General features: G+C 38.3%; 2 protein-coding genes across 2 annotated transcripts in view; both read right to left on the reverse strand.

The window, feature by feature from the left end:
• LOC131439447 (protein rhomboid) overlaps positions 1-26,001 on the reverse strand; it is a 206,971-nt gene that overhangs the window by 100,778 nt on the left and 80,192 nt on the right. The gene's annotated exons all lie outside the window — the stretch shown is intronic.
• On the reverse strand, positions 16,357-17,689 carry LOC131439448 (uncharacterized). The gene is made up of 2 exons (XM_058610451.1): positions 17,559-17,689; positions 16,357-17,504 (listed from the first exon to the last, which is right to left on the reverse strand). The coding sequence occupies exons 1-2, from the start codon at positions 17,668-17,670 to the stop codon at positions 16,357-16,359; spliced, it is 1,260 nt and encodes a 419-aa protein (XP_058466434.1). The 5' UTR covers positions 17,671-17,689.

The raw sequence follows: 26,001 nt of genomic DNA on the forward strand, positions 1-26,001 counted from the left end.
TTTTGTTATTGTGAAAAAAATGGAAATTTCGTGTGTTGATGAAACACTACTTTTTGATGAAAAAAAGTGCCGCCGATACCAAAAAATGGCTTGATGAGTGTTATCCAGACTCTGCACCGGGCGAAGAAACAATTCGTAAGTTGTTTGCAAAATTTCGTACTGGTCATATGAGCACCGAAGACGATGAACGCAGTGGACGTCCAAAAGAGGCTGTTACCGATGAAAACGTGAAAAAAATCCACAAAATGATTTTCAATGACCATAAAGTGAAGTTGATCGAGATAGCTGACACCCTAAAGATATCAAAGGAACGTGTTGGACATATTATTCACGAATATTTGGATATGAGAAAGCTTTGTGCATAATGGGTGCCGCGTGAGCTCACAATCGATCAAAAACAACAACGAATTGATGATTCTTAGCAGTGTTTTGAGCTGTTATATCGAAATAAAACCGATTTTTTCGTCGATATATAACAATGGACGAAACATGGCTCCATCACTTCACTCCGGAGTCCAATCGACAGTCAGCTGAGTGGACTGCACGCGATGAACCGAACCCAAAGCGTGGAAAGACTCAACAATCGGCCGGTAAGGTTATGGCGTCTGTATTTTGGGATTCGCATGGTATAATTTTCATCTACTACCTTGAAAAGGGAAAAACCATCAACAGTGACTATTATATAGCGTTATTAGAGCGTTTGAAGGACGAAATTTCAAAAAAAACGGCCTCATTTGAAGAAGAAAAAAGTTTTGTTTCATCAAGACAATGCACCGTGTCACAAGTCGATGAAAACCATGCTGAAATTGAACGAATTGGGCTTCGAATTGCTCCCTCATCCACCGTATTCTCCAGATTTGGCCCCCAGTGACTTATTTCTGTTCTCAGACCTCAAGATTATTATTATTATTATTTATATTATTATTATTATTATTATTATTATTATTATTATTATTATTATTATTATTATTATTATTATTATTATTATTATTATTATTATTATTATTATTATTATTATTATTATTATTATTATTATTATTATTATTATTATTATTATTATTATTATTATTATTATTATTATTATTATTATTATTATTATTATTATTGTTTTAACTTTTATAAATCAGAATAATTTTCATAACAGTATCTATGTTAGTATTATTTGCTGTATTCATTGACATCACTACACCCCTAGCACGGTATTATTGCACTAACGGCTGTGAAATTTGTATATGAAACATGAAGTTCCGATGTATGCTTATTTCTTAGAATAAATTACAATTAATTGATATTCTTTTATTCTTTCTGTCGCACTAATCATAAAACAGCTAAGATTTTCATCAACCGCAGCACCGTTTTTTACCAAAATCATACACCAGTAGCAGACATTCGTAACCGTTTCGTTTTCTTTATAGCGTGTACGAAATAGAACAAAGCACGCATCGTTCGTGTTGTGTTTTCCTCTTCCACGTTGCACGTACCGGTGCGTACCGGTGTTGTATTGTCATTCTATATGGCGGTTTGAAAGCTTTGACACTAATCTCCCTGTAACTTTGGAACCGACAGTCGGATACGGATGAAATTTCAATTCGTGAAAATCAGTTGAAGCGTCGCTGAGAAATCGAAGTGAGTTCTACTTCTGGAGTTTTCGGTGCTTCCGGAACAGGAAAACGGGGTAGCAGTAGAGCTGAATTAAGTTTATATGCAACTAACAAACAAACAAACTAACAAATTCTGCAAATTAGAAGAATTTACCAGTCGATTTTATAGGATTTGGACCTATTTTTGACCATCGTTTGTGCAAAAATACTCAAAAAATTGAAAATTTTCATCTAAACTCGCTTTATTTCCGGAGCCGGAACTCGGATCCAGATAAATTGATCTGGAAATTAAAAAAAACTCACTTTATTTTCTATCGTTCAATTTTCTTAGAGATGACTATACCGATTTCAATACACTTCGTTTTAAAAAAATATTTTAATGAAACTGTTTCAATTGAAGAGATAGGCATTACGATATTCCTTTACGTATGTTAGTAACGAATAAGAAATCACTAAACAAATTCCAAAAATATTTACCGATTGCAACGGAAATCTTAGCTTCGCAGTAAATCGCTACTAGGATCCTCTAAAGACTTCTAGTCTTATGTGAGAAGATATGTCCGTTTGGTTTCAACATTTCTTTTTATTCTATTACTATGAAAACTTATCTGACAAAAAAATCATAATCTATCGATGATCCGTGCCGAACTCGTGCTGGCTGTTAGTGATTATGAATCAGAAAAACAGCCGTCATTATCATCCTCTGAAAGCCGGCCAAAGATCGAATCGACTTTTAGATAACAAAAAAGCGCATTTGACCGCCGAAAGAGCTAAAATTTTACGTACCCCAAATTATGGTACACAAAACGCGATCTTTGAAGGTGAATGCGAAAGGAATTTAAATTGCTATTCTGCTGACTAAAGCCGGTGCAACAACGGCAGCAGCAAGCAGCTTACAAAAGACGAAAATTGCATCACACTGACGTGGGCCACTGGTCCACACTGATAATAATGCTTTGTATCAGTTCGTTCCAGCGCAGAGATATCTGAGGGAGCAGACGGGACCCGTGATTTAGTGTTTAGTAGGTATATCGGACCGCTTGGCGATCACAACCCTGAGTTATGCGTTGCTTTACTTATTTGGTGCAACTTTCGATGGACGATTTGTTTTTGTGCGCCTTTTAATTGGATTCCGTCAGTTGCGAATCCACGTCCGTAGCAGGACTCCGAACCAGACATCGCCCATCATCATTTCAGCTGGACATGCCACAACCGGTTGCGAATACCGAACAGTAACAGATGCGTTCGTCCGAATGTGAAACGGAGAAAATCACACACAGTTAATAAGGAAAGTGAGGTTAGAGGATAAAACGTGTAGCTGGCAAAGCTGCATTTTAATCATCGGTTCGTTTTTGGGGAACGTTGTGTCTCGTCCAGCCCAGTCCAGATGTCGGTGCGTGTGAGATCGGTTTTTATTGATCATTGGAGCTAAGGGTTCACTCAATTACTTTGACGGGATATGCAAATAACTTCAACGTTAAAATAAATGCCTTATATGCAGCACATCTGGTTACAGTTTCTAACTCCATCAAATGTGATCAGGCTTTCCAGTTTGAGATAACAAAATTAGCAAATTTATGCAATTATCCTTAAGTACAACTGATCCGGTTAGGTGAGTGAAATAGTTGATTATCTATTTTATACTATGAGTTGGTTCATGTCAGTCAGTTTACTTTTTGAAATCTATATCTGCCAATCGGTGGTTTAAAAACAATCGCTGCCAAATTCTATAAATTTGAAAATTATAAGTAAGAGTCTAGCCTTTTTTTAACCGTTTATTTAACTCCGGCTTTAACCTTTCGGTGCTCGTTCATCGGAAGCTCGTATAACCTTTATTTTTATTGCTTCAAGGTTGCCCCCATCAGACCAAGCTGACCGATCTGATCTCTCCGGCACCGACTTTTTTTTGCTCTGTGCATGTGCAGCTCAGCCATAACCGAAGCAGTGGTTCCGGAGAGCTGGAATCGGTCGGATTGGCCTAGTGCGGATAGACTTTTAGGGGCTTTGGTTAGTTTCAACCATATTTCGAATATATCCAATAAACTTACTTTTTCGCCTCGAATTTAATCAGTAAGAGTTTAATTGGGAAGTTGTTGCGTAATAATCACCAGTTTGAGCTTCGTATGATTATGATTGTCAAGAATATCATGTCAAATTATATGAGGATGTGGGTAAATAGCTAACTGAATAGTTTGTTTTGAAACAAAAACAATAACATTGAAATTCATAATTCGAAAAGATGGCACAAGTTAAAAGCATTGAATTAGATAAACCACGAAAATTTCATAAACCAAAAACCAAAATAAAACAGCATCCACAGCCACAGTAATGCGAATTCCACATAATTCCATAGACTCTTTTAATTATTCTTTCAACTATTTTTTGTCACAAATTTATTCGGTAGATACATTTGGGACCATTCAGATTGAACTGAGTAAATCACAAAAACATACTTCAGCCTACGCCGCTTACTCAGTAGCATTCGAGGAACCAGAAGTACCAGTAATGATACTTTTGAATAAGATAACTGAGCCCACTTTGAGAAAATATAATGCGTGTGTTCGCCATGAGTACAGTGAAGTTTTCAAATAACCTAACAGTAGCTTTAAACTGGTCTAAAAGTTTTGGGATCATTCAGTAATAGCCGTTCAACCGAGAAGGTTGTGTATAGAAGCGTACAGTTTAATAACGCTGGTTAGTTTACACGCGTTAAATACGACAACGGTTGAACTACAGGTAGAGACCTGTTGGCAGCAGCCGTTAAAACGTAAAATCGTGCTGCATAAGAGAGCCCTAGTGCTGGGCCAAGCTGGTGAAGGAAACAACAAAGGGCGTTTCCCAAGCTCTACCCAGGCCACAATATACAGCCACAAGTGCTGAGCAGGAGAGTGCAAAGGCACATTGAAGAAGAAGAGTGCAAAGGCACACATAAGCAGGAGAGTGCAAAAGCACACCGGTGCGAAGGCACTTCGGTGCAGAAGCATATCGGTGCGGAGCACAAGGAAGAAGGAGACAAGACAACTCGGTCTTTCCACTGCCATACAACACGCAGGTATACACCGGTGACCTGCGCTGGTTACAGCTGGCGAAGACAAAAGTAAATCGGAGATCGAGTGGTGCTGGATGTCAGGTAGCAGTAGCATCACATCCAACAATCAGCAACCAACAAGAACATCTAGAGCAACGAGGATCTACACGGCAGTGCAACGGAGATAGACAACAATTTCAAGGTAGAAGTTTTTTTTTCCTTTTAATTGAGTACTGTGTAGTGTTGGTTTCATTTTTTATTTTAAAGTTTGATTAAAAATTTTAATGTGATGGATGAATCCATGGACGTAAATCCTAGCATGAATCCTATACCCCCACGAACGAAAAAATATCAGGAGAGCTCTTCTGGGCCTTGGATAGTCTTTTTTAGACGTATATCAAAGCCATTAAACATTTACCAAATTTCTAAAGGTTTGACATCACGATACTCTTCAATCAAAGAGATCATAAAAGTAAATAACGATAAAATTCGTGTTGTGGTAAATAATTTGAAACACGCGAATGATATTGTCTCTTCGGAACATTTCATTAAAGAGTATAAAGTTTACATACCCTCCAAAGATGTCGAAATTGACGGTGTTGTTACCGAAGCGAGTCTTTCGGTAGATGATTTACTCAAGCATGGTGTTGGTCGTTTCAAGAACTCTATGCTTGAGGGTGTGAAAATACTGGAGTGCAGACAACTGTACTCAGTAGTTTATGAAGAGGGAAAAAAAGTTTATCGCCCATCAGACTCGTTTCGAGTGACATTTGCCGGATCTGCGTTGCCGTCCCATGTCTATGTCGATAAAATTCGCCTCCCTGTTCGGCTTTTTTTTCCAAATGTAATGAATTGTACGAACTGCAAAAAATTCGGACACACAGCTACTTACTGTAGCAATAAACCAAAATGTATTAAGTGTGAAGGACCTCATAAAGATAATGATTGCAACAAGGAAATTGAAAAATGTATTTATTGTGGGGAAAGTCCTCATGAGGATATTTCATTATGCACTGCATTTAAAGTGCACAAAGACAAAATTAAGCTTTCTTTAAAAGCACGGTCTAAGCGTACATATGCAGAAATGCTTAAAACGGTCATTGATGTCCCCCCTTTGGAAACCGAAAACGGGTTTTCAAATCTAGAGGAAACAGAGGACTCTGACTCTGACGAAAATAGTGAAGGTAATTCGTTTATCACTACCCAAGGGTCAGTTAAGAGAAAGAAGTCTTCTTCCAAATTACCAAAAAAGACACCTAAAGTTTCATCTTCAAAAAAAGATCCCCGTGTTAAACAAAAAAAGTCAAAACCAAAGACTGTGCCTCCTGGTTTGTCAAATTCACAAACCAATCCAGGATCTAGCACAGAAAAAGGTAATAATCCTGTGGGCTCCATTTCACAGCCACCAACAGGATTACTGAAGTTTTCGGAAATTGTTGAATGGATTTTCTCAGCATTCAATATATCTGAACCCTTAAAGACCCTCATAATGGCATTCCTTCCAATAGCTAGAAATTTTTTGAAGCAGTTATCAGCTCAATGGCCAATTGTCTCAGGTTTTGTATCTTTTGATGGATAATTTATCACCCGCCGCAAATGATACAATCACTGTCCTGCAGTGGAATTGTCGAAGCATCATGCCAAAACTTGATTCATTTAAAATATTATTGCATAGTCAAAAATGTGATGTATTTGCTTTATGCGAAACATGGCTTACTTCAAACATAGCTTTAAATTTTAATGATTTTAACATTATACGTCTCGATAGAGACTCTCCGTATGGTGGAGTGCTTTTGGGAATTAAGAAATGCTGTTCCTTTTATAGATTAAACATCCCTTCAACTTCTAGTATAGAAGTTGTTGCTTGCCAAATAAACATTAAAGGCAAAGATATTTGCATAGCTTCGGTTTATATTCCTCCAAAAGCACAAGTTGGACAGCGACAGCTTAATGAAATGGTTGAAGCCCTTCCTGCTCCACGATTGATTCTGGGGGATTTAAATTCGCACGGAATGATGTGGGGTTCCGTTTACAATGATAGCAGATCATCTTTAATACAAAACATTTGTGACAATTTTAGCATGACGGTATTAAATATGGGTAGCATGACACGGATCCCAAGACCTCCTGCACGCCCAAGTGCATTAGATCTATCTCTTTGCTCAACATCAATTCGACTAGATTGCACCTGGAAAATATTGCCTGATTTACACGGTAGCGATCATTTACCAATCATCATCTCAATTAGCTGTAACAAATGTATTGCTAATTCAGCTAGTATTCCATATGATTTGACAAAAAATATCGACTGGATTAAATACCAAAGTAGAATCTCTAGTATTTTGAATTCAATGGAAGAGCTCCCTCCACTTGAAGAATATGACTTCCTCATTTGTTCGATTCTGGAGGCAGCAGAACAATCCCAAACTAAACGCTTTCCTGGGCCAACGACTAACAGAAGGCCTCCCAACCCCTGGTGGGACAAAGAGTGCTCAGAGGCTAAACTCGCAAAACAAAATGCTTGCAAGACGTTTCTAAAACGGGGAGGAGGAACTCCTCAGAATTTTGAAAAACTTATGGTTTTAGAAACCAAGTACAAGAGCATACTTCGAGCCAAAAAATGTAGCTATTGGAGACATTTTGTCGAAGGTTTGTCAAGAGAAACCTCAATGAGCACTCTTTGGAACACGGCCAGACGAATGAGGAATCGTAACGTGGGCAATGAGAGTGATGAATACTCGAACCGATGGATATTTGACTTTGCTAGGAAAGTTTGCCCAGATTCTGTTCCTACACAAAGCATTATACGGGAATCTCCTCCAAATAATGGTTTTATTAATAACCCATTTTCAATGATGGAATTTTCTATAGCACTCTTGTCTTGTAACAATAACGCCCCTGGGTTGGACAGAATTAAATTCAACTTGGTGAAGAATCTGCCCAACCTCGCAAAAAGACGTTTGTTGGAATTGTTCAACAAGTTTCTTGAGCAAAATATTGTTCCACCTGACTGGAGACAAGTGAAAGTTATCGCCATTCAAAAACCGGGGAAACCAGCTTCCAATCACAACTCATATAGACCCATTGCGATGTTGTCCTGCATCAGAAAATTGTTCGAAAAAATTATTCTACGACGTCTCGACACTTGGGTCGAGACGAACGGTTTGTTGTCAGATACTCAGTTTGGCTTCCGTAGAAATAAAGGGACGAATGATTGCCTTGCATTACTTTCGTCTGACATCCAAATTGCCTTCGCTCAAAAGCAACAAATGGCATCTGTATTTTTAGACATTAAAGGAGCATTTGATTCAGTTTCCATTGATGTTCTTTCAGACAAGCTCCACCAACATGGACTTCCAGCGGTTATAAATAATTATTTGCACAACCTTTTGTCAGAGAAGTGCATGTATTTTTCACATGGCGATTTGGCAACATTCAGAATTAGCTACATGGGTCTCCCGCAAGGCTCATGCCTCAGTCCGCTCCTCTATAATTTTTACGTGAATGACATTGACAGCTGTCTAGTAACCCCATGTACACTAAGGCAATTGGCAGATGATGGCGTGGTTTCAGTTACTGGGCCCAAAGCTATTGATCTGCATAAACCATTGCAAGATACCTTAGATAACTTGTCCGTTTGGGCTGTTCATCTTGGTATCGAATTCTCTGCGGGGAAAACAGAGTTAGTCGTCTTTTCAAGAAAGCATGATCCCGCGCAGCTTCAGCTCCATATGATGGGAAGAATGATCCAACAGGTCTTAACTTTTAAATACCTCGGGGTGTGGTTCGATTCCAAATGCACGTGGGGAGGACACATTAGGTATCTGATAACGAAATGCCAACAAAGAGTAAATTTTCTTCGAACAATAACAGGATCTTGGTGGGGTTCTCATCCGCAAGATCTAATAAAATTGTATCAAACAACGATACTTTCAGTGATGGAATATGGATGCGTTTGTTTTCGTTCCGCTGCAAACTCTCATTTTATCAAACTTGAGCGAATTCAGTACCGTTGTTTGCGAATTGCCTTAGGCTGCATGCACTCGACACATACAATGAGTCTTGAAGTTCTCGCGGGAGTTCTTCCATTAAAAGATCGATTTTGGGAGCTTTCATCACGCCTGCTAATAAGATGTGAGGTGCTGAATCCCATGGTAATTAATAATTTCGAACGACTAGTCGAGCTTCGATCTCAAACAAAATTTATGACAGTATATTTTAACCATATGTCACAGGAAATCAACCCTTCAAGATATATTCCTATCCGTGTCAGCATCCTAAGTGCCCCTGACTCAACTTTATTTTTCGATACATCCATGCAGCGTGAAGTGCGTGGAATCCCGGATCATCTACGCTCGACGGAAATCCCAAAAATATTTTCAAGTAAGTTCAGGCATATTGACTCTGAGAAAATGTTTTACACGGACGGATCGCGAATTGAAGAAGCGACAGGGTTTGGTATGTTCAACAATAATGTTTCGGCCTCATTTAGGCTTCAAGAACCTGCATCTGTTTATATAGCAGAGCTAGCAGCAGCTCATTATAGTTTGAGTGTAATCGTCACATTATCTCCAAACCATTATTTCCTCTTCACAGATAGTCTGAGTGCAATTGAAGCCATTCGCTCAATCGCTGCTGGCAAAAATGAACCGTTTTTCTTGGGTAAAATAAAACAGTGTCTGAACGACATATTGAATAATAATTATCTAATCACTATAGTCTGGGTCCCGGCTCATTGCTCCATTCCAGGCAATGAAAGAGCCGATAATTTAGCCAAACGTGGTGCTATTGAGGGTGAAATTTATGAGCGACCGATTGCTTTCAACGAATTCTATAGTTCGTCTCGCCAAAGAACACTTGCCAGCTGGCAAGCATCTTGGGATAGAGATGATCTGGGTCGGTGGATGCACTCAATTATTCCGAAAATATCGACAAAGGCATGGTTCAGGGGACTGGATGTGAGTAGGGATTTCATTCGTGTGATGTCCAGACTCATGTCCAATCACTACACGTTAGATGCACATCTCCTTCGAATTGGGCTCTCCGAGACTAATCATTGTGCTTGCGGAGAAGGTTATCGGGATATTGATCATGTCGTTTGGACATGCGTGGAGTATCGTGATGTCAGATCTCAACTAATAAATTCTTTGCGTACCCAAGGTAAACTATCCAATATACCAGTTCGAGACATTCTTGCTTGTCGTGACCTTTCATACATGAAACTTATTTATCATTTCATAAAGAAAATTGGAGTTTCAATTTAATAAAGGCCCCTTTTAAGACTTAGTTCTGATCCCAGCTACGTCCATGAGTTCAACCAATAGCTAAATTAGAATAAAAATTATGTAATGATACAAACAAACTCGAAACAGTTTATGAAATTATCAACAAAATGTCTGAAAATAACAGCTTATTTTATAATTTATAGAAGTTAATCGTTTGGTTCAAATAATATTTCCGAGTAGATTTCATAATTAATGACGAGTTACCTAAGATGATATTTAAGCTATAAGAGAATATGTTTTAATAAATTCAAAACGTTGTGACTATGTTAGAATTAAATTAGGATAAGAATATTATGTAAAAGTGATGCTACGGCGAAGAAAAACTTATGTAAACTGCCTTAAGAAATAAACGTATTTATGGAAAAAAAAAAATAAAAGTTTTGGGACCTATTTAGGCTGTTCCGAGAAAGTTGAGCATACTAAAAAAAACTATCTCGAACCGGAAATGTTTGCCATAACTTTTTCGTGCTTTATCAATGACCTCAAATTGGCATTTAAACAAGCTAATCTTATCGAAACTCATCTCCGAAAAATCGAGTCGTGCCATTTCAGTCCCATGTCTAAGACCTTCTAAATTTCCATTTCTAGAGCACAAAAATCCAAAAGACTCTCTTACTTCGACTCGTGGAGAACGCAAAGCATCTTCTAAATTTGTAGGTCATATTAGTTGATGGCCATACAAATTACTTTATCTGTACATGTTACACCATCAGGTGCCGGAAGTAGCGGTCTAAAATTCCAGATTTGGAAGCAGATAACAGTTCGAGGATCCAAATCAGGTGAACAAGGTAGTTAGGCAAGTAATTGGAAAACCAAACCGTTTATTTTAACTATGGTAGCGATGCTCATGTGCTTCATGTAGCGCCCTTTCACAACGATTTCACTTCACGTCTTTAATCACTTTAGTACTGCGAAAGTATACTAAGACAATCCCAGAAAACCGGCATCATGATCTTTCCGACCCATTGAGCCTCCCTTCCAGGCAGTCATGCCTCGACGACTTCAGTCCATTCTTGAGCAATCATTTATTATCTGGCGTATAATAATGGATCCAGCCAAACATGTACTCGAAGTGCACTTACGTTCGTCTTTTTAGTCCTAAATAAGTATGTGCGAGAACCAGTGGCGGAAGCAGAATCGTAAGCTCGCTAGCCTTCTCTTTCTAGTCATCGAGTACAATTAATTATCATTATCGATTATTATCATTGTCGTTTATTTTGTCCCATATTTAATTTACATTTTATTTAGTTTTGACACTGTTCGCTTCATATCAAACATTTTTTTGTTCATGTTTCTGATTTCGCGAGGGGCCAGGACCCCTCGGGCCAGGACCCCTTTTCTAGGTACGTGCCTGATACCAAGAGATATTACAAAAAACTCCAATACTTCGCCATTCAATAACTCAAACTCATCATCTTATCTCTAGACCTCGTTCTTCCTTACATAGACATGCACTTAAAGTGAAATTCTTCAAAATTCTTTTCTTTAACACCTGAATAATATTGTTATTTAAAAAAGCACAGCAACAAGACCTGCAAATCGAAACCTTTTTGAGTCCAATTTGAAATAAAAAGTTACGGTTTTCGCATCGTCTCGATAGAATGACGGCTTAAAACTCTCATCGCAGAAATACATATGAAATTCAATAGGAATCCACATGAAGTTCGATTCTATGGGGCTATGAGACCTTTTGATTGATTTTATGTTTGTGAAAATCTGTCAAATCATCTCCGCAAAGACGATGTGAGCTACTTTTCGGAGTTGTTGATCACAATTTTTGGTAGAAATTATTCAAAAGCCAATAGCAAAGTTTTTTTATTATATCCGTATATCTCAATGATAGAACCTAACTTTATTTTGTTTTAAATCAGGGTAAATAAATAATAATAACCATCATCATCATCATCAACATTTGTATTGCACGATTTTGATTACTAAGTGTACTAATTAATTTCCGTTTTTCCCGATAGATGGCGTTCTGTTTGTATGTTTTGTGTTGCTGTTGGTAAAAAATAGGTGGCATTAAATTTCGTTGTGATGACTGTCGAAATCGCGTTGTTTTTTTTCCAAAGAAAAGGAAAGTTACTGGTGATATATTCAAAAGAAAATGTGACCGAGAAGAGGAAATTTATAATGATCGTTCTCTAACTCTATGTGAAACATGCTTTCGAGACATGAATTATCAGAGATACTCTAATGGTATCAAACTAACATTGCATTAAAAGCTTTGCAATTAGTATCGGAAAATTATTCAAAAGCGCAATCAAATTGAAAACTTTGCAGTCGTATTTATAGATTTGAAAAAGATAAAAGATTCAGAAACTGTTCAACTCACTCTTGATTTTCATAGCGATTGCATAGCCTATCCATACGAGAAAGGCTAAAATTGTACTTCAACAGTATGTTGACTAGATTAGTGCCACATTCACACAAAAAACTATTTAACCATTATTACGAAATGAACGATCGCCAAGAAAACAATAATCATCCGTCGCATGTAATTCGAACTATTTCCAGTACGTCGCGGTTCATTGAACAACAACGCGCCACCGGTTACGTAGAAACGGTCGAATATACACTGAAAACCTATTCAATATTTGTACACACTTCACTGGATAATTTCTGAGCGTGTCCAAACGGAAGGCAGATGTCGACGCGGTTGCCACCACCACCGTTGTGTGAATAATTACTTTTCTACCCACTGATGCATGCAGCGAATTAAACCAATCAACCTTTTTCGAGCAATGGTTTGATCTAAGCCGGCCGGTCGGTCTCATCGTCACCATCGTACCATAAAGTCGCCGGATGATGCGAGCTATGCGCTCAAGGCAACATTAAAAAAAAACATCAGCCTGTTCGGGCCAACAAAACCAAAAGATCGATCCTTTCTTCGTCTGCAATCTTTTCTTCGATGATGATGATGATGAGGAACAAGGCCTGACGGGGAGACGTGATTAGATCAACATTCCTTAGACAGATTTTGACTTCTGCGGCAGAAGTCGACCGTGCTGCCAATTAAGATGGCGCTACCCAGTGTTATAAGTCTGTTTTGAGATACCGATCAAAAACGATTATGTGGGAGCAAAAAATCGAGCGGAAAATGCTTAGCACAGGATAACCAACGAACGTGTTCGTATGGGCAGATGTCGATGAAGACCAATGCATGCAATAAAATGATCAAAAATCACAGTTTCGTGTGTGAGATTTATGGGTCTTTCAGTCTGTTTGATTAGTGACGGTGGTGGCCGGGAAGGACCGCAACCAGGAAGGCTAAATACATGACTGATCGCTCCAGGGATGAACATTTTGAATGCATCACAACCGAATTCAACCGACTTGACCGGCCGTTCGGCATAACCGGTACAAAGCTAGCATTTTTTTTCGTTTTTTAGAATATCATGGAGAACTGAACATTCAGGTAAAAGAAATTGAAATGTTTGGCATTCACCAGTGCACCGAAAACGAAAACTTTCGCATTTATATTTTATTACGTACAATACAAAATGGATTGATGCTATTATACTTCACATCATTATACTTAGATAAGAACGATTGAGTTTCAAAGTCGTACAGTTGCCCGTATCAACACAATCACAAATTAATATTGTGGATAATTTGAAGTAGCAGTATAAATGTTTAGAATAATCTATTTACTAACAAACTAAATTGGTGACAACCCGGGTGGATGTAAATAGCAAAGAAAGACCAAAGATACAACAAATTTAGAACTTGCTATTTCTAGGCTGTCATTGCAATACTTGATATTTTCTTAGTATTTCAATGAAGGAATCAAGAAATAGTTTAATGCCATCTATATTAGTTATTGCATCTCATTTTATTATTGATGAAATATTTATTTGTAATCTGTACAACTGATCGAATAGATCCGTCTTCGAATAAAAAGCAATTTAATAAACTGACTCAGAATTAGATAAAAGAATTGTTTATAATATTATTCTGAATATAATCTGAATGTTAAAAAAACAACTCAGATAAATTTGTTTTCTAGAAATATTTTACTATTGGTTTGTTTATTTGTTTGGAGCCGGGAAAAGCCCGCTGGAGCAGAGATTTTTAAACCTCCTCCAATAGGCATAAAACCTTCTCGTTTTTTGTATCAACAGATTGAAATTATCCAGCAGATACATTTTTTTACTTAAAAATACAACTATCACAAATATTTATCTCAGCATAACAAATAAAAAAAAATTAAAAAAATAAAGTAACATAAATACTATAACTGTGCCTGTCTCTGAGATCGTAGATAGAATTAGAGCTAACTAGAGAGAGTATTCAGGAAACGTTTTTTTGCAGTAGTACGCGACAAGTGGAAATCGAAAACATCAGAACAGCGATTGAAAAGGCGACATATGCTGAGGAAAGGTTCGTTAGATGCATAATTTGTTCTAGCACGAGGTAACCTCAGAAATGGCTGGTATCGAAGACTGCGTCGATGGATGTTGAAATTCAATTTTGTAACATATCTGGACAATCAGTTCGTGATAATATCAAATCAGAAACAAAGACTACTTTTGAGACATCACGGCGAACGAATAGCAGGTCAAGATCAATTAGCTTACAACGGTCCTGGTAGCTGGGAAGGTGATGAGGGTCGTTCCAAGACGATGAACTGCAAAGGGAACGAAGTTGCGTTGAATTTATTATTTATTTATTTATTTATTATTAAATTTATTCATCTGACAATAAAATGGTCTTAATGAATTGGTTTAGTCAAGTCATAAAATTGTAGATCGCTGTACTTTCTGCACGAATTTGTGTGATGGTTCATCAAATTCAAAAAGGTGTTCAACGGTGCCAAATGTCCTCAAGCATGATGTTATCGGTTCGTAATACCCGAACGTCGTTCGATGAAATCTCGGCTGAAATAAACTGGAAGAGCGCAGTGATCGTTGTGAAGCACGAAAATCGAGTTGAGACAAAATCTTCGGTGAGTCGATATCCCCGTTGATCAGTTTTGCCACGAAAGTAGTTTGCTGAATTTTCCTGCGTCGTTCCAATGAGTCGAGTCCGATCAGTCGACAGCGATCGTGGTATGGTGGAAGATCAAGCGGGTTCTGCCAGGGAAGGTTTCTTAGAGCAAGACGAACAAATCGTTTCTGAACGCGCTCAATCCGTAAGTTCCATGTAAGTTGATAAGGACTCCAAATTACGCTAGCATTTTCCAGTATTGGACGAACCAAAGAACAATATAACGCCTTCAAACAATACGGATCTTTGAAGTCCCGCCCGATCTTTGCAATAAAACCTAGTTGTCTGGTCGCTTTTGAAATTACAGATGAACGATGCAGATTGAAGGTAAGTTTGGCATCTAACAAAACACCAAGGTCATTAACATGGTCAACTCTCTGGAGCGTTTGTCCATCAATTGCATAGTCGAATCGAATTGGGTTCAGTATTCGGTGAAACGTTATGACCTGGCATTTTGAAATGCTGACAATCAACCAGTTTCTACGACACCAGGCGACAAATGTATCTAGAAGTTTTTGAAGCCGGAAGCAGTCGTCAATAGAGCGAACTTCAAGATATAATTTCAAATCATCGGCATATACTAATCTGCAGCCAACTCCGAGCACCGAAACAGCATCGTTGAAGAACAGCAAAAACAAAAGTGGACCCATATTGCTGCCTTGAGGAACTCCTGATAAATTTGAGAACGAAGATGATACACAAGAGCCTCTACCACATAAGTAAGAGCATAGCCAGTCAGTAAACTTTTGTGTGGCGCCCAGCCGCAACATCTTGCACAAGAGTATTCGGTGGTCAATTCGGTCGAAAGCTGCTTTCAGATCAGTGTATACTGCATCAATTTGTACTTTATTCTCCAAACTAGAAAAACAACTGGAAGTGAAATCTAAGAGATTCGTGCTGACTGAACGACCTGGCATAAATCCATGCTGATCAGTAGAGATGTAATTTTTAGTACGAAAAAGTACCTCAGTGCTCACAATTATTTCGAACAGTTTAGATGCAGCTGATAAATTGGTTATGCCTCGATAATTTCTAACATTTGTACGATCACCGCTCTTGTATACAGGAAACATGAAAGACTGCTTCCAAGTCATCGGAAAAATACCTTGCTCAAACGATTTGTTAAATATAGTGCACAAAGGATCGGCTAAAGCAGAAGCGCAATGACTGTACACCGCTGCAGGTATGCCATCTGGTCCGGCAGAGAACGATCGTTTCAACTTCTTCGCTGCGGCAACAATCATATCGGAAGTAACCAAAAATGTGTCAATGTGCACTAAATTCTCAGGAACATCCACCGCGGCGGTCTCCGCATCGATACCGGAGGCTGTTTTTTCTGCAAACCCCGAAGCAAAGAACTTTGCAAACAGATCACATGACTCCAAGGATGACCTGGATTCAACACCATCGAGACAAACTTTTGAAGGAATTGATGAGCATTTACGTTTCGAGTTTACAAAAGTCCAGAATTTTTGCGATAGTTATCACTGGAACTTTTGAACATTCGTTTTATTTCAAAGCTCTTCCAGCGACGATGTTTGCGCTGCCAAGCATTTCGAATTCGTTTCAATTTACGAAGCAAAGCTGTGCTCCAAGGGGGACTTATTGGCCGTTTTACAAAAGGCAAATTTGAACTTAACCACTGAGTTATTTTGTTACAGAAAAAATATGCCATTTCATTTGCGTTGTCGATATCTTGCAAAGCACTCCAGTTAACGTTTTGCAAGAATTCAAGTAAAGCACCAAAATCAATTTTTCTATAATTTAATGGCCTTGATTCATTCGTGAAGTCCATGTTCCGAAAATTGTTTTCGCAGTCACCAGCCAACGAGATAACTAAAGGCGGATGATGCGGGTCGACAGGTAGCAGTGGAGTAACACTACAATCAACTATTAATTGATGCTCCGAAGAACAAAAGACCAAATCGAGCAATCGCCCAAGATGATTTCTGCACTGGTTTGCTTGATGTAGATTTAAAAAATCCATACCGTCGATCAGCGCTGTACCAGCAGCGGATGGCAACAAAGAACAAGCGGGTTGTGTTTCTTCATGCCGTTGATTCCACACAATGCGGGGCTGGTTGAAATCACCACACACCAGAACAATATCATTCACAGAACCTTTACTGCACAGTTCCGGAACAGTTGAAATGTGCGCATCGATCACATCAACGTTTTGGCTTTTATCAGGGGGAATGTACACACCGCATAACAGTAACTTTCTACCCCGCACTGTAGCACTTGCACACACTTGTTCAAGACACTGACCATTCACCGTTTCAATGATAGAGCTGACGTGTTTTCGTGAAACGGCAATCAAAACTCCACCAAATGATGCTTTGTCACTATTAGCTGAGCTGCGGTCACAGCGAAAAACATTGAAGGAATTTCCAAACAACTGCTGAGAGTTTATTCGGCTATCCAGTCCGGTCTCGGTCAAAAAGATGACATCAAAGTTGCAGTCACTCGTCGTTAAAAAGATCTCGTCGATTTTTGTCCTCAACCCCCGAACATTCTGGTAGTACACCCAGATACCAACGTCATCTTGTTCGTCATTCTGCGACACGGGATAAAACAAATCAGCGCTTGATAATCTGGAAGCTAACGAATACTTACCAAGATGAGTAGTTTGGAAGACCTCTTCACCACACCTACCCGCAGGACCAGGACGGCTGATGAACGCTGGCAGCGGTGGCACGACTGGGGAAGGGGGGTCAGGGGCTTCCACAATATCAACTACGGTGCGTCCCAGTATACTGCATTGCATCACTGCTGAACTATTCCTCCTTGCGTTGAAACAGGCGTTGGAGATGGATCCACAGCAGCTGGTTTCCAAAATTTTTGGGATGATTTCTCCTGGAATTGGCGAAAATAGATTCCTTGGGGCCAAGTTGAAGGTTCCAAGGCGATAGCTTGTAGTGCAGGATCGAGGCCAACTTTAAATGATACAAAAGTCATGTTGCTAACATCGGTACCTTTGGCGACCAGTTTAACAACTACTGGATCCTCATTCATTTCAAGATTGGCTCGCACCATAGCAGCAATATCATCATTGGTGACGTCTGGACGTATACGAGACAAATATAGCCAAAATTTGTCGGGTTGCTGTTCACAAACTGGAACACAAACAACGTTTTCTCCGATTTGCTTCGATCCAGATTTGCACTCGAAAGCTTTTTGTTCCAAGTCAGGCCCACGAGGTCTTTTGGCTGGACGGCGACCCTCGATGAATGGCCAGCGCATATTGAGCGGTGTGGGAGTCAGAGGAGCAGGTTTCGACAATGTTTTGATTTCGTTTTGTAAACCATTAATTGCTTCCGTCAACGACACCAAAGGTGAATTTTCGTCTGCCAATTTCGTAATGGAGCGGAGATGCGAATTTTCGAACAAATTGGCGCAATCATCACACATCCAAAATAAATTTTTACGATGAGATGAGAAATAGCCCAATAGAGCGCGGGAAACTCCAGAGCATGCCATATGAAACATGCGTCCACAGTAGCCTCTGCATACAACGGAATCGATGCCTGCAATAATCAGACTGCACTTTGCACAATTTTTCTCCGAACTCATTCTAAGTGCAGGAATACGCCTTTAACTATGCAGATGGTAAATCACAGCAGCAAACGGTTCGTCGATTGTTTATTGTCAAACTACAACGACGGCCTCAAGAAGAATAGCTACAGGCACGACACAGATGAACGTGAATTACGACTTGACTAGCACTTGGCGGTTTAGAATAACACCTCACTTCGATCCAGGCAGTATACAGTCATTCACTGATAAAAACTTTAGTGATTAACTAACGCGGAAACGGTTTGAAACGGCAAAAATACGGTATGTAAAAAAACACAACAAACTTAACTGAACAGTGTTCCCAAAAAATTCAATATTCAATACGCTGGATGCCGTTTTGATAGTACGGTGCCCAAACAACGGCAGCGTGCTCGAGAAAAGATCGGACCAAACTGAAATACAGCGCTTTTAAACAGTATGTTATATGTCAGTGAAGTGCTTAGTTACGCGGAATACGAATCCAAGCATTTCAGAAGCTGAAACAGTTTAAAATCGTCGGCGAATGATAGTTTTAGGCACTTCAGCGATAAATTTAAATCATTCAAATAAAGTAGAAATATGAAGGGTCCGAGATGAGTGTCTTGAGGTACACTGGAGCTCACTCGGAAAGGCATGATAATACAGGTAACAATTTTTACTGCCATGTCACGATTTGTTAGGTAAGACTGAAGCCAGGCCAAAAGTGCGTCGTTGAATCTGAGCCTCGCTAATTTAGCAACGGCTATTTGATGATTTATTTTGTCAAAAGCAGCTGAGAAGTCCGTGTATATAGCTCGACCTGTAGTCGCGCTTGTAATGACTGGATGATAAATGATGTGTAAGACACAAGATTTAAAGGCATAAAACCGTGCTGAACTGGTTTGATATTACAATTACATAAGTTCTTATTACTTATTTTACTTTAATGGTGCACATCCCGTCTCCGGAACATGACCGAACGAATTGTAGATTTCTAGGATGCTCGTTCTTGAGCCGCCTTTCTCCAATAGCTCTACACTCCCGCTGTGCATCTTCTTTGATTGCACACACTCAGCGAGTTCGGGGTCTACACCGCAGTCGACGACCTCTCCCAGGTTATCTGCTGGGCATCACCTAGGCCATTCTCTCTTCCGGCATTCTTGCTACATGTCCAGTCCACTGTAGTCTGCCGTATTTTATACGCTTTCCAATGTCCGCATGTTCTTTCTTGAAGGGCACAAGAGGCTCTTCAACAGCTCTACGATCCACACCAATAATAGCAATGTCATCCGCAAAACCAAGAAGCATGTGAGACTTATTGATGATGGTTCCGTTTCTCTGCACGTTCTCTTCGTATCGCACCTTTAAGCGCTATATTGAACAACAAATTTGAGAACGCGTCGCCCTCCTTCAATCCATCTAACATCACGCAACCATCGGATGTCGTACCAGTTATCTTGACGCTTGATTTCGATCCATCGAGCGTCGAACGAATCAGTCTAATTAGCTTTGTCAGGAAGCCATGTTCTAACATGATCTGCGGCATGTCGTTTCATTTCACTGATTCATACGCCACTTTGAAATCTACAAACAGATGATGAGTCCGCAAGTTGTACTCCCGAAACTTATCGAGAATTTGTCTCAAGGTGAACAACTGGTCCGTCGTTGAACCTTCTTCTCCTCTTCTTCTCAGATCATTCCAATCACTTTGTGGAATGCGTAGTCCCGTCTTTCTTAGCGGCCTTTCCATTTTTAAGCTAAGGAGTGTATCGATAAGTAGTTCAACATTCAGTAGTTCAACATTCAAACAGTTATTACTCTGAAATGGCCTAATTTTTTCAGCGTGTTTTGCGGTGACATGTTTGTTTACATGTCAATAACAGCTGCGCATTCGATTGGTTTCGGTACGGTTTATCGTTTCAATGATGAGTCGAATTGATCCGGAAACGCGAAAGAAAATTCTGCACACTTGGTGCACAGAAAGGGGTGTCACGTACAACGAAATTGCAAAACGGGTGAAAGTACACCACACCATTGTCAAAAATATTATCGAGAAGTTCGGTAAGACGCTTTCCATGAAGGATTTGCCCCGATCCGGTAGGAAAACGGGTCCCAACCAGCCCGGCCGGGACTTAAAAGTGATTGAGTACATCAGGAAAAACCCATCGGCGTCGACGCGGGATTTGGCCAAGCAGTTCAACACCAGCATCGGGATGATTCAACGGATCAAAGTTCGGAACTCCCTGAAAACGTACAAGAAACAGAAGGTGCCGAAAAAGTCCCTGATACAGCAAGTTCAGGAAAAAAAAGAGCGCGAAAACTGTATAACTGGATTCTACAGAATACAGACTCTCGAGCGCTGCCCGGACCGCAATATTATACGAAATCGTGTACCAGGACCTGGACGACGCTGACACCAATGTTTGAAGAAGAGAATGCTGCCACTGTACAGAAAGCATAAGGCTCCTCCTCTCTTCTGGCCGGATTGGGCTTCAGCCCACTACGCCAACTCCGTTCTACAGTGGTTGTCAAAAAATAATGTACAATTCGTGAAAAAGGACATCAACCCACCGAACTGTCCGGATCTTCGGCCAATTGAAAGGTATTGGGCAATTGTTAAGCGGCACTTTCGGAAGGAAGGTACAGTGTCCCAAAACATGCAGGAGTTCAAAAAAAACTTGAAAAGTCACAAAAGTAACTGTGCAGAATTTAATGAAGGATGTCAACTCGTGTTTCACAGAAACTAGGATTTTCTTCAATATAATCAGGGAAATGCATAAAAATGTAATTTTTCTACAATATATCGAAAACTGATGTCAATATATGTTTTTTATTTCGCTTTTTTATTCAATAATCAATGTTGCTAACTACTTTTCGATACACTTTTCGTATGTGGTCTAGCGTGGGTGGGGCCACAGCATGTCCATCATCCTCATTCTGTTTGTGCTCTCTTCTATCGAATGTTCATTTAATAGTCGCTCGAAGTGTTTCTTCAACCTGGCAGAATTTCCTAATTGTTGTTGTTCACTTATTCAAATTTATTCATTATTTTGGATATTTTAACTTTTATTTCAAACACTTTTACTATTGAGTTATTTGGTTTTAATAACAGCTATTGGTTTACAAATCACTTGTACTCGGGAAAGGTAGCTTTGTGAACACTATGATGAGCATATAACACATTAAGTTTAATAGTGGCCCACAACGTATCGTAATGAAAATCAAATCCAAAAAACTGCCGTGTCGCTTCAACACAAAGAAAATCATTAGGATGAATTCAGATAACTATTAACTCATACTACTATGTGGGTGCGCCCATGTATATTTTTAGTGAAATTTTTTTTTTTTTCATTTATTCATTTACATTATTTTTGAGCTGGGGAAAGTCGTGGGAGTTATTTATTATAAATTCCTCACATCCGATTATAAGTGTCGAAGCTATAGATTAATATACCAGATACCCAAGCTTGAAGAGAAGATTAATCAATACTTTTTTTCAAATTTCGATTTTGTTCATCAATGTATTCTCAAGGAATAGCGGTACAATTGTTCCATAACAGCATCCACAATATTCGCAAGATTTAGCTCTCAGGGACTATTTTCTAATCTCAGATTGAAAAAAAATTGGAAAGAGATTTGCATCAAATGATGAGGTCATCACTGAGGCTGAAGTGTTTTATTAAGCTAATAAAAAATAAGAAACTGTTGCAGTGGTATAAGCTTTTTTAATTCTTATATCTTTTTAGCACGTAAAACACTTCAGTTTCAACGCAGACCTCATCACTCGATGGGATTCTCTTTTCTATAAGCTTCTTTTTTTAATCTGATAATAGAAAATAATAGAAGGGGGCTAAATCCGGCGAATGTTGTGAATACGATAGCAATTCGACTTTCATTTCATGGAATATAGCCATTATAACGATCGACTTGTGATATGGTGCATTTAATCAGCTGTAAAAAAACCCACTTTGCAAACAATTGTTTCATATGCAGGTGCTCACGCAAATTTATGAATCAACTTCCATTTGTTATCTTTACAATGTCAGCTATCTCCAGCAACTTCCCTTCTCGATTAAGAAGAAAAGAGCTTTTGAGATGATATCCGAAACAACAGCATCATTTGAACGTACAGAATGTGGTGTTTTCAAGGCCGTTCAAAATTTGTTTAGAGAAGATCTTGTCAAGCTATTTCTTTGCTTGTGCAGTGTGTTTATTTTTGTCATTAAAAGCAATGTTTTATTAACAGACTAATGACATTTTTCTACATTATTTATTGTTTTCCAATAGTAGAGTTACTAAAGGCACAACTAATAACTCTCTAATAAACCGAATGTCATGTTTTCCGATGCCATACCATACCAGGAACATCCACATGCTCGATCTTATCTTCATCAGTTAAAACAAACATCCACAACATTGACGCCACCACTCTCTTCTGATAATCAATATTTGTGATAGTTATCCAATTGTAATCGAAACAGTTGCAGAACAAATCTATCTTGATTTCAATATGGGAGGATTTATCGTAAATCAATTCATCCTCCTTGATCAAATTCTATTTTAAAGCGTTACAAAAGTGCCAAACGTTCAGCGCTGATAAAAATTACCTAACGACCATCATTACAGTCGATACAAACGCTTCACTGTGCGAAACGCTTCACACTCACATCCACAAAAAAAATCTTCAATCCAACAGAAACACTTTTTGAACTTAGTCAACTCACAGAGGAAAGATCCACCACGTCCGAAACTTACGAATTGTTTCGCAAACAATTTGAGAGTGTTTTCTCTAAAGAAATGTTCCTCTATGTTTTCTAACTGGATGTCATCCTATCACCTCGACTGCTACTAGAGGTCACCTTGGACCGTTCAACAAGAAAGTTAATTTGGACCGCTTATATTCATTCTCTATCTCAACGATCTAAATTTGTCGATCAAATGTATGAAACTATCGTTCGCCGATCACTTAATGCTCTGCCATCGCTTTTAGTCGCCAACGATCTGTAGTTAAGTTCGACTATAATATTTCACAAACTGCTCTTGAACGCTCATTGTCTGTAAAGGACCTTGGTGTTCTCCTGGATTATAAGTTGAACTTTTAGAATCCCATTGAGCTTTAAATCTTCAAAACCTCTAAGCTACTAGGATCAATTTTCTGCGCTACTGAATAATTCACTGATGTACATTGATTGAGAGCACTGATTAATGCCTTAGTGCGCTCAACGTTCCTTCTTTACCAAAACGATATCCATCGCAAATTTGCTGCTTTTGTGGCAGATATACTTCAATTACGAGTCGATTGATCTGAGCTATTACAATTGATACAATTAGATATTCTTCGCCGTAATTTTCAAATTTATTCCTATCTTCGGATTCTCTATGCTAGAACTAATTATGAGTGTAATATCGCTGACAGACATGTGATTTCCGTACAATGATTTCTATACAACGTTGTACGCGTACAACGATGAGGTGACAGACATGTTTTGCGCACAGAATGAATGTACTGTGAAACGAAAAAACTCAAAATTTAGCTTAATTTCACAGCACCGATGATCGATAATATAGAAATCAAAAATTTTTGTGGTTTGAAGATTATTATTAGCAACTAATTTATGAAAGATATAATCTTGTCTCTCTGTCTTAGCTATTAAACTATTTGTGTGTGAGTGTTCATTGGATGACAGTATCACTCATATCATTGTTAAAATGTAATGAGCATTAAAGAAAATTAGATGTTCATAATTTTGATGTTCTACCGTAACATTCACTGATAAAAATAAAAAACAAATATAAACATAGAATGGAGGAAATATGAAAGGCTTTTAGAACTAATTTTCGTAACATGAGCACTATGTTTTTGCAACGACGCTGATTTCTACCAAAACGGTGATGAATCACTAAATGTTTGTTTGTAAATCTTACCGCATTGCCAAATCCGCATAAATTTCAAGGTGTTCAGTCATAATTCCTTTTTCACCCACATATTCACGATACAAATAAGAGCGCATAAACTATTAAGATTGAGTCTCAAAATAGTAAATAAATCTAAGATATTATTAGTATGTAACCATCAGAAACGGCATGACACACACATATCTCAGAAAAATTCTGTCAACGTAACAGTTTATTCATCACGAAATTTTCATAAAAAGGATTATGTTCATCATAAAACTGAATTTAAAACCTTCTTTAATTTTAAATCATTCCGAAATAGATTTGACATAGGTTTAAAGCTATTATATAATAGCAATATAATAATGCTTCAGAAATCTTATGAAAAACGGTCTACTACAATGGAATATAATCTGATAATGGTTTTATTAGGATTTTGAGAAGTTTAAAGTTGTTATGCTATATTTATGAAGTAACACTGAAAACTATTACAAGTATTTCTTAAATTGAATATGTAACTTGGTACGTGTTCTGCTTCAATTTACTCACACTGAAAGACATGATTCGCTGTTCTCTCTATTCATACCCAAAATAAGACTCTTTCTAAACAATTTAAAAACAAGTTTTCTTTCCATCGAACGGCATTCAACCCGATGACACAAGACTAAGTAATAAGAAGATTTAGAGTTTCCAGAAGTGAATATAGGGGACCAATGTTATAAATAGAATTTCGATAGGTCATCAATAAACAGGATGATAACACAATTGGTTTATTCGTGTATTGGATATTTATCGTTTATTATTACCACATGTGCATTCAAAATATGAATCATTATGTTTTTAAATCCATTTCAACAACAATCTTACTTGTTATTGAATAGAAAACAATTACTCAATAGTGCTGATTTTTTGTACAAATATGAATAAATTGTTTTCCTGATTTGTGTTTCAAAACTTCACCAAATTAATGAATATTTCTTGGTTTGACTGCTTTTTGAAAATATGCTACAAAGTATATAAGTTTTATGCTGCTTGTTAGCATTTTACCGAGATTTTTTTCAAAATATGACGATGGTTGCTTATTATTTGATGCTCAGGAGAAGGAAATATTGTTTCATGAGTTCACCATCGCTCGCCAATGGCGCTGGTAGCAGTAAACAGTGATGTGATTTTGCGCAGTACAACGATGAATGACCGTATTATACCCCTGACAGACATGTGATTTCCTTACAATGATTTCTGTACAACGCTGTACGCGTACAATGATGAAGTGACAGACATGTTTTGCGCACAGAATGAAAATACAGTGAAACGAAACAACTCAAAACCTAGCTTGATTTCCTAGCTCCGATGATCGATAATATAGAAACCAAAAAATTTCACGGTTTGGAGTGTATTCCCAGTAGCTGGTTTATGACTGATATAATCAATGCCTCTCTTAATTAATAAACTAGTTTTGTGTGTGAGTGTTCATCGGATGACTGTTTCGCTCATATCAGATTTTGTAGTTTTAAGGAACATTTATGACACATTTTCTGGGATACAGAATTTTTTCCTTCATTGTTTAAATGTTATTAACATTAGGGAAAATTTGATGTTCTACCGTAACATTTACTGACAAAAAACGAAGGAAATATGATTGACACTAGCACTATTTTATTATGCAAAG

This window comes from Malaya genurostris, chromosome 3, assembly GCF_030247185.1.
Source record: "Malaya genurostris strain Urasoe2022 chromosome 3, Malgen_1.1, whole genome shotgun sequence".
In the NCBI taxonomy this organism is placed as follows: Eukaryota; Metazoa; Arthropoda; class Insecta; order Diptera; family Culicidae; genus Malaya; species Malaya genurostris.

Bases quoted from the DNA above. Each gene is read 5' to 3' on its own strand.
- LOC131439448 (XM_058610451.1), bottom strand. From the start codon at position 17,670: ATGCAATGCAGTATACTGGGACGCACCGTAGTTGATATTGTGGAAGCC. The intron at 17,505-17,558 runs GTAGGTGTGGTG...AGTATTCGTTAG, and splicing joins CAGCCGTCCTGGTCCTGCGG to CTTCCAGATTATCAAGCGCT.